Source organism: Crassostrea angulata, chromosome 7 (assembly GCF_025612915.1).
Source record: "Crassostrea angulata isolate pt1a10 chromosome 7, ASM2561291v2, whole genome shotgun sequence".
In the NCBI taxonomy this organism is placed as follows: domain Eukaryota; kingdom Metazoa; phylum Mollusca; class Bivalvia; order Ostreida; family Ostreidae; genus Magallana; species Magallana angulata.
This window is the reverse complement of record NC_069117.1, coordinates 37920827-37931457: the sequence shown is the minus strand read 5'-3', so window position 1 is coordinate 37931457 and position 10631 is coordinate 37920827. Positions and strand designations below refer to the sequence as shown.

The 10631-nt window shown below is 31.5% G+C and overlaps 2 protein-coding genes across 2 annotated transcripts in view; one reads left to right on the top strand and one right to left on the bottom strand.

Annotated features, from left to right (window-relative positions):
* Nucleotides 1–1680: 1680 nt before the first annotated feature.
* Nucleotides 1681–7657, top strand: LOC128156493 (heat shock 70 kDa protein 12A-like). Its single transcript, XM_052818664.1, has 4 exons — nt 1681–1977; nt 4834–5052; nt 5162–5306; nt 5388–7657. The coding sequence occupies exons 1-4, from the start codon at nt 1681–1683 to the stop codon at nt 6452–6454; spliced, it is 1728 nt and encodes a 575-aa protein (XP_052674624.1). The 3' UTR covers nt 6455–7657.
* A 1728-nt stretch (nt 7658–9385) lies between these two features.
* LOC128155799 (protein ABHD14A-like) overlaps nt 9386–10631 on the bottom strand; it is an 11880-nt gene continuing 10634 nt past the window's right edge. Inside the window, exon 5 of the mRNA XM_052817661.1 lies at nt 9386–10631. This exon is cut by the window's right edge and continues 21 nt beyond it. Within this exon, the coding sequence (XP_052673621.1) occupies nt 10467–10631 (165 nt within the window). The 3' untranslated portion in view covers nt 9386–10466.

Sequence of the window (10631 nt, the reverse complement as noted above, 5' to 3'; positions counted from 1 at the left end):
ATATTATTAAAATTCTTTGAACGTCAACCATATTGTACTTAAATCAAATATGTATTTAACTTTACTCAATACCTTAAAATTGATGTGTATCCCCGTAATTTGGATGCTTAATCATATTTACACGATAATGTTAAAATATGCATGTACTTTGCCACAATAGTAGTCAGGGCTCTGAGATAATATGCATGGCCAATAACGATATGTACTCAAACGAGTTATTCTAAAATTCTGCAAGTAATTTCACCCTTGCTTCTTGTTTTCGTGAAGCTATTATTATTATAATAAACAAAGAATAAAACTTTGTCGTTCTGCAACTGCATGATAGTTTCTGGAAAAAAAGGTATAACTAAATGGCATAGTTGTGCCATTCAGTTATTTTTGCAAACCTTTAAGTAAACATTAACTTAATGGCACATGTTCATATTTGGTAAGTTTTAGCATTCTGAATTACTAACGAATCGCAATGTAGGATAACCGGTAGAGTGTATAGCAGTTGTCAACAAGTTTTAAAAAATGATTTCCAATATTTATCGCTAACACATTTTCCTTACAAAACGCGTGTAATAATTCCGCATGATAAGATTACACCATGAAAATCCTTTAGTTAGTAACAATAAATATGCGGAAATAGTTGGGCTTTGAATAAAAATAAGATCGACACTATTTTAAAAAAAGACATTCACATGACTTGATTAGCACCTGAGTACCATTGCCCTTAGATGGACGTTTCAGGAAGTCTCATGGAGAAACAAACTTTAAATCCTGAATTGAAATTTACTGCATGGTTGGTGGTCCTTACGAAAAAACAAAACGCTTGACGTTTCGCCTCAACACCAATTATAAAATAGGTCAAGTAAAACTTGTATATTATTTTCATTTTTTGTTAATTTCACGATATCATCTGCATAAAAAAGGAAAGAGACTTTCCCGTCATTGATTGGAATTCCAATATTTGTTTTCTTAATATTCACAGCTAAGTCATTAATAAAAATTGAGATATAACATCTTTTCTTCTAGTTTCAGCATACGTTATATATGATAAAGTATTATTCTGAGAATCAATGTATAATCGCTTGGTTGACCAATTTTGAAGAAAATTATAATATTTGACTGTCTATCATATTGATCGCCATTTTGACCTACATTTAGCGCCGTTTTCTCCGTACCCAGCATTATTTTTCAGACCTCACACGCCTTATTTATGCAAAAAAAACTTTGCTTGACTGGTTTATTATTGTTTCTCTCATGCGGTTTACAGTTTTAAAAAAAAAGGACATATTTTCATACTCAGCAAACATAATTATGATAAAATAACATGCTTGTTAATTACTTTTTGTCAATCATAAAGCTAATTTAAAAGAAAATTATGAAGTGAGAAAAAAAACAAATAATGTTCAATCGTTGAATTACGATAGACGACGATAGCAACATGTCACAAAGCGACCTTGTAAACATAAAAATCTTTATTTAAGATGGATTTAATTTATTAAATTAAACTTTTATTGAAGAGCAAGTTTTATTGTGGGATCACGGCAGACAACATTTGAAAAAATAAGGTTAACAGGCAGTTGACAGATCCCATGCTAAAGAAATCATAAATGCATATTTTAAACTTCATGATCTATGACTAACTGACAATTTTAAAAGAAACTGAATATCATGTCTTTCGCCAGAAAATTCATGACGAACCTCATTGTAGCAGCGATTGATTTTGGAACAACCTTCTCTGGTTTTGCGTTTTCTCTTCTCCACGAATACAAGAAAGACCCATTGAAGATCTCAACAAAATCTTGGACCACAGGTAGCGGAGGTTTAGTGTCTTTGAAGACCTCGACATGCGTTCTTTTTGATCCAACAGAAAAGTTTAATTCTTTCGGTTATGATGCTGAGGAAAAATATTCAAACTTGGCTCTTGATGACAATCATCATGATTGGTATTACTTTAGAAGATTCAAAATGATGTTGTACAATAAGATGGTATGTTAATTATTAGTTTTGCCTTTGTTTTACCGGTATATACTAAATGTAGTATGCTAAATTAAAAAAAAAATTCTTTTTATTAAATTTTGCATCACCCGACACCGCCTCTCAACAGAGACCGGCAGATGGTCTAATATACTTCGCTATAAAAAATATTGCAAACTTTGTAACAAACTTATATTTGTAGATGAATTTCATTACCTTTTAGAATAACACCACTATCAAATTTTTGGAAACAGTATTTGCATAGTAAATAATGTACAAATTTAAAAAAAAATATATGCCCTATAGTAATGTAAAAACATTAAAAAAAAACTTTGCATTTTTATTACCAAAACATATGACTGGCCTCAAATAAAAGTGAATTTCCCTGTGCTTTATATATATATCAATATCATTCACTATGGGCAGGTATATGTCAATTTGAGTGTTATTGCAAATGTTAGTGCTTATTATACAGTATATGTATATATCTAATATGCAATGTGCATCGTTCCGATCCTCTCAAATTGTCGTTTAACTGTATTCCACCTGTATTTCAAACGACCTTGTAGTGCGCGGCCAGCGCGCTAGGTTCCGTTCTTCTTCGAAAGAATGATTTTTGTTTTGCATAGATGGCCGAGTGGTTAGCGCGGTGGCCGCTCACTGCTAGAAGAGTGGGTTCATCGGCCGGGGCGGAGGTGGAGCTCCAATAAAAGGGATTTTATCTGTGCACACACATTGTTTATGGTTATCTAATTATATATACATGTCAATGTATATCCTTATTATACTGCAACATATTTCCTCTGACGTTATTTTGTTTAATTGTATAATGCGTTTTGTACCTCATATACACTATCTTTAGTAGGGTCTGAGTGAACTGAAAGTGAACTAGAACACCTCTCGTTAATTATACACAATGCCAAATTAGCTTCATCGTCGGATACGTATACGTATCTATCCGTTGCACTGCTATCACGGAACGAACACGTTTCTTGTAACAATGCAAAGGTACATGTATTGTAACAATGCACTTTGAAACATTATGCACTTCGACAACTTTTTTCAAAGTGCGTTAAATTTGGGACCAAGTCAACGTAATATAAAATAACATATTTAAAATGTGGTGATATGGTCGATATTAAGAATTGTGCATAACTCGATCGAAATTCCACAAAATTTAAAAAGTCATAGAAAATGATTTTAATCTAGTTACCTGAATGGGATTTAAACATGGAACCAATAGGTTTTAAGCCAAACTGAATTAAAGTTTTTCCATGTAAAAAGGAGATTGGTGGAGAAGGCGTGTAAAATGCCCATACACGGTCGGACAAGCTACTGAAAAAATAAAATATCAATAAATTTTATATTGTTTAGAAAAAATCATTGAAAACAATATCTATTTAACATATAATTGATTTTTAACCTATAAATATGTTTAATACTTGGAATATGTTGACTCAAACAGGCGTATACGTATCAAAACCTGCAAATACTGTCATTTTTTAGAACTTCAAGGCATTTTCTTTTACGGAGTGGGTCTGTGTTCCATATTTTTCTCAAAGTCTACATAAGGTCTAATGAAAAAGTGGAGAGATGACCCACTATGCATCAAAAATATCATTTTTTATCCCAACAATTGAACGTTTTGATAAAATAATACAAGTCCGTAAATTCGTGGCCAATGTCACATTTACACAACAGCCTACTTTGTTGTGTCTGAAATGGCTCAGTGGTTAGAGTACCTGACATAAGCTAACCTTATATATCTAGGGTTTTTATGTTATGGGTTCGATACTACCAAAATTTCTGGCAATATTTGTTTTTCGTATCTTTTTTTAAATATTAAATGCTGAATATAGTTAGAAGTTGTGGTTTTGCAAACTTGTGTTATAATATATTTGAATAGATTTAATTGGGAAAAAATAAATTCAAAATTGCAATTTACGACCAAACTGATTGGGCAGTTACGCCATCTTATTCCCCCATCTTCTTTCTGATCAACAATATACACAAAGAGAAAACAATTGAAGGATTTGGAGAGGTTAATGCTTGTTTAAATTTGACATATTATAACTGCAATCATAAACCGCTTACTGTCCCTCTATCTTTTAACTTTGTATGTAGATGTATGGAGCAGATCGAAGAATTCATTGTAGAACCTGGATCTCTTAGTTTGTTTAAAATATCGGAATTGACCATGGGCTATGCCAGAAACAAAATCGAATTATTTTATGATGATATATGTTTGATTAATATTTCAGAAGGCTTTCATTCGAAATTAATTCACTTTAATCTATAAAATTTACGGATAATGGTGTCAAATGTACACTTAAATACTTAAAGCAATATGAGCTGTATTTTATTAGAATTTTATTTTGTTGCAAAAACCTGCTAGTATGATAAATCTGCATATAACTTAAACTTTTATGATAAATAAGATTTGAAAAAAATCATTACTTTTTGTCAAAGGAATTATTTCTCTTCTTAGGAATATAAAGCAAATCAATTTTTGTACAGGGCGACAATAATTCAATTTTGCTCCAAATAAGGCTTCTTAACGACCTTTTCCACAAAAATATGGCTAACAGAAATTTAAAAACCATGATATTTTTGTCATTTTAGTAGAAAAGAACATTTTAGTAGAAAATAAATTCAATATGAAAAATGCAGCTCATATTGCTTTAAGTTTTATACTTTTATCTGTTGGTTTTTTTAACACTTTCATTTAATTCATACATTAATCTGTAAAGATGCCAGACAAAATTTGATGAGAAACGCATTCACATTAGCGACTAATGACTAAAAGACATTTTAGAACGTTGAATCTTACTTCGATCCAATTAACCTTTTTTTTTTTTTTGGTAACAGGATTTAACAAGAGAAACCCTTATTGAAGATGACAAAGGAAAGAAAATGGAAGCAATAAAAGTATTTTCTACTGCGATTGGTTATCTTAAAGATCAAATGTTGACCAACTGCAAAAAGCAGATGACTGGCATAGAAGAGTCTGATATAACGTGGGTTTTAACAGTGCCAGCAATTTGGGACGAGAAGTCGAAACAATTCATGAGAGAAGCCGCGGAAGAGGTTTAATTTTTTTTCTCATTTACTTTCTGAGTAATGCTTTGTTAGATTGTGTAATAATGTTATCCTCATGAACACATACAGCTTTTTTACTGAATATATACCTTTCTAGGCTGGTATATGCAGAGATAAGTTGGTGCTTGCCCTTGAACCTGCTTCGTTATACTGCATGTACCTTCCATTACATAAAGACAGTGAAAATTCTACATTTGGGGTCTTTAAATCTGGAGAAAAATATATAGTTGTTGATGCTGGAGGTATAATTACGTCATTAAATTTGCTATCCCTTAAAAATTTCAAAGTATTTTATTTCAAAGTATTTGATTATTTCAATTAAGGTGGAACAATAGACATCACTGTCTATGAAGTTAGGGAAAATGGATCTGTAAAGGAACTCCACAAAGCCAACGGAGGCGATTGGGGTGGAACCAAGGTAGATGAATTATTTACAAGTCTCTTGGTTAATATTGTCGGCAAAGGTGTTATGGAGGCTTTCAGTTCTGAAAATAAGTATGATTTTCTTGATCTAATGAGGGATTTCGAAATAAAGAAGAGGACAATCAGCCCTGATTTAAATGATAAAGTGACGATTAAAGTCCCAATCAGCTTGTCAGAGACTTTTCGCAAAAAGAATCCTGGAATCAACATCACAGACGTTACATTAAACTCCGAATACAGAGAACAACTGACTTGGAAAGGCGATAAGATTCGAATAGAGGCACGCCTTGTAAAGTCGCTCTTTGATGGAAGTTGCAAACAAATAGTCAATCATCTGAAGGAGCTATTCAGACATTCTGCAGTGAAAGATGTTGTATCTATTTTACTGGTAGGAGGATTTGCAGAATCACTCATGTTACAATCGACCATAAGGGAGGCATTTAAAAACAAAAATGTCATTATACCACAAGAAGCTGGGTTGGCAGTTCTAAAGGGAGCGGCATTATATGGACACCAACCCCAAAAAATTTCAGGTAGAGTTTGCAGATATACGTACGGAGTTAAGATAGTTACAACATTCGATAACACCATACACCCTAAATTAAAAAAAATCCTACATAATAATATTGAATACTGTGACGACATCTTTAGTATTCATGTCCGCGTTGGACAAATCGTTGAGGTTGGAGAACCCCAAGTGAAACAAACATATGAAGTAACAGAACCAGATCAAACGAGTATCGGATTTAAAATTTACACTTCAAATAACAAAGAGCCAACATATACGACAGATGAAGGTTGTACATATCTGGGCACGCTTACGACTGACATGCCAGACACATCCAAAGGAATGGATCGTGGAGCCACTGTCCACATGACCTTCAGTGGAACTGAAATTGCTGTAACAGCGGTTGATCGAGATAACCCAGAGAGAGCTGTAACGACCAAAGTTGACTTCCTTGGATGATGCGAGGAACCAATCTTCAAGTCACGTTCTATTGGGACCCTACCGGAACAAAATAAAACTGAGGGGTATCTGATGATTTTAAAAATATACTTCTAACTGATATAAAACAACTTGGTGTTTACAACTGACGGATTCATATCCCTTTTGTTTTTTGTTTTAGATCAGTGTCAAAACAAAAGTTATTGCATTGCTTGTAACTTTATTTAAATTTTTTGACGGATTCATATTCCTTTTGGATTTTTTTTGTTTTAGATCAGTGTCAAAACAAAAGTTATTGCATTGCTTGTAACTTTATCTAAATTCATTGATGGTTGGGTTTTTTTTTTGTATTTTTTAATACTTTGATTTTTAATATTATATGGACTACTGGAGCCCTACAGACCAAGGAGTGTAAAGGATGATGATGAGGAATTACTGAAATATTTTGCTTGTTCTCGTTTTATGTATCGTGTGCTTTTTAATATTTTGATATTTTTACTGTATAATATCGTTATTCTATAATTTTAAGTATAATTTATACTGTGAAATCATTAAATTTCGTGGTGGCTCAATTTTCGTGGAATTCGTTGGTACCTCTCACCCACGAATAAACATCCTCCACGAATAAATAAATTAGGACCGTAAAAGTCATATTTCCTTTTGTAAATATCAGAGAATACACGAAATTACGTCCCCATGAACCTGTAAAATTGAAGCAATCCACGGAAATTGGCTCCCACGAATTTCAATGATTCCTACTACCAACGAAATTTACGTTCCCACGAATCAGGAAATTTTTGGTTCCCCACGAACATTGACCACCACGAATAAAAAATGACTATATATGAATAAGCAGCATTATTAAACATACTACACTTAAACCAGCAACCATAATCAGTAACATTATTTACGAACATAACTATCCAATACCTTTTTATATTATTATATTTATAGCTTATTTTAATATACCAATCATAATAATCGAAAATGTTTCTTGCAAAATAGTAAGGGTTTTTTCAATGAAAATAATAATGGTTCATGAAAGCTAACCAGAGGCTTAAAATAACGCAAAATATTTATCGTTCTGTACAAACATTGTAATGTTATATATAACACAATACAGCAGTATTTCTCCTGATGAAATGTATAAAAAATATTTTGATCTTATTTATCATAAAGATTTATTAGCATTTTACAGCAAAATAAATGCCAGAAAATGCAGCTCATATAATAGCTTTGAAATTTCTAAAATGAATAAGTTTATAAGACTAATAAAAATAATTCTCTTGGAGTTTTCAATATTATCAAAAATGCACTTTTGATCACTGAAATTTTTAAATAAACGACACACTTTACTATATTTGTCTTGTTTTGATTCACCTCATTCAACCGAACTAGCTTAAGTGGAATAAGCAGCAATACATGTACAAGTAACCTATTTTAGTAAATGCTATAAATATATTATGCATACCAGCTTTACTCTATGGTATATATCAGTTTGCAGCATTCCTTTGGGTGAGGCTTTTAAAACCGTTAAACAGACAATATTTCAAATGCAAATTTCAACTCTCATTGTCAAATTTAGGAAAAATGATGGCTTTGATTTAGGATAACGAACACTGGACCCCCCCTTCCCAAACAGTGTTACAAAATATATTACAATTTCAAAAATCTGTAAAGTATCCATATATCCATATGCTTTTTTCAAAACTTGTCTATTTCAATAATTTTTCAATGGTAAAATTTTAATTACTTAATACAGTACATGTTTAGAACTTGTGTTCAAATGTTTGTTTCTCATCAAATAAACACAAATTGTGTTGAAAAACACTTTAAGTATCAGTTCAGGGAGACTAAATTATACTATTCATTACCTCCGAGGATGTAAAAAATCACACAAATGTATAGCATATGCCACCTATTTTCTGTAGATAATTAGAAAAAATAAATCTTGATTATCTTTTTATTTTCATACATGTACATTGCAATATAAACAGACTTTCAATTTCTATGGTAATTAAAAAATAATCATTTAAGCTAAGCGTTGTACAAGATAATAAAAAAAAAAGATTCATCATTGATTTTCTTATTAATTAAGGAGTCCTTATTTCAAAACAAATGAAATAGACAATAGGGGCACTAAAGTACAGTTTTCTTTACATTATATTACAAAATTCAACACAATAAGTTAACAATTCAAAAAAGGTTACTATACCATTTTTCTACTGGTATTTTTTTCCAAACAAGAGGACCTAGTTTGAGATATTAACAATATACATATATATGGATATAAATTTTGTCTCTTTGAATATACATCAAAATAAAAAAAAATAAGACTAATAGACTAGTTTATGGCACTATAATAAATAAAATTGACAACAACAAAAAAATAGAAAACTAAGCATGAAGTACAGAGCACATGAAGCATGCCACTACCTGACCGCATGATTGGTGATGTTGAAAGTACAAGTACCAGAGAAAGATGATGACTATATCGGGGTCATTTTGTTACAGGTGCTTGTTTCTGTAATAAAAGTTTACCCTTTACAGTTCATTTTAATTGTTTAATGAATTCACCCTATTTAGTATAATAATAGTTATTATCATACTATAGGGTGAACTTTCATTACAGAAACAAGCACCTGTGCTTGTCAGTAGTAGCAAACCACAGGTGTAAAGGACTGGGGGGATGGAGGGTGCCTAAATCTTTCCAAATACTGTATATCTGGGTTTTTCCTGAGTCACAAAATTTGCCAAAATAGGGTAAATATGTTAACTTAATTTATTTGCGTCAGTAAATTTTTGCAATTAAAAAAAGAATTCAAATAAAAAACAATACAAGGTATATATTTTCTGCGTATTGTATATTTTGCAATGTGAAAGTGAAAAAAACAAAATACAGATCATAGCGAAAAATTAATGGATGTACTGTAGCATTAGCATTATCCTATATCAGTTAAAGTGTTATTCCCTGGGCTTTAATTTAGGACTTTATTTAGGATATTATAAATTAGGAATTTTTTGGCACACTTGCTATGTTTTAAAATCAATCATTTGAGGTTCACTTTAAAAAACATTTTCAAGAAAACATTTCCTATATTCATTGGAAAATCACACTTTCTTTGGTTGAACATTCAAAGAAATGTAAAAAAAAAAGTGTCTATCAGATTTTAAAACAAGGTTCAAGTATAATCAACTGATATGGACTTAAAGGACTAAATTACAGGATTATATAGAGAAAAAATTGAAAACTCTATAATTATCTAAATCTAAAAAAATGAAAGAATAACATCTCAATGCAAACAAAAATAAAAATTTAAGGGCAAAAAATGAATGACAACATGCATCTAATAAGCAATGTACCTCAATTGTTACCCCATTTTAATGCTGTATTATACATCATAAGAGTGAAAAGCATTGACAGATTATACAAAAAAACCACTATTCTTAATTTTTCTAACCATGTTTAACATGCTTCAACATGTTTAAGCTCATCCACTGGCTGTAAACACACACACAGACATACAGATACTGAGACAAGTAGACAATGTCACCTTTGTTCTCGTGCACCAATATAGAAGTAGGGGGTCTTATCATTTATTAACCTATTAAGAGAACTCGATGGTCATGGCCTTTTTTAGACTGTATTGATCCTCTTTAAAAAGAAAAAAAAAAGAGCTCTGTATAAAATTATAGGGAAAAACCACCTAAATCTAAGATAAATTATATTGATATTTCTCTTTACTAAATAAAAGCTAAACAAAAAATATCTGAAATCTTAAGGCAGACCTGATGGTTGAGTTGTTGCCCATCTAGCTTCCTTATTTAAAATAGGCCTTAGCCTTACCACTTTCAACCCTACAAATTAAACCAAATTGAACTATTTCTCAGATCCCCCTCCTGGGAAAATTTTCTGTATCTGCACATGGTCTTACAATTCTGGATGCGTCATAATATCAGACTTATGACAAAATTACACAAATGGTTTATACCTAATAGTCCTTGATATCTCAAAATAAATTTATGACCATGTCTACTTAGTTTTCTTCAGGAGAAACTTATAGAGAATGAGATGGAATTCCTCTGGTTTGTCTTTCCATGCAGCGTGCCCGGCTCCTTTTATCATGTGGAGTTCATGGTCAGGCAGGTTCTTCAAATTGGTTGTGGATGCTGGACCAATCGATTTATCATTTTCACC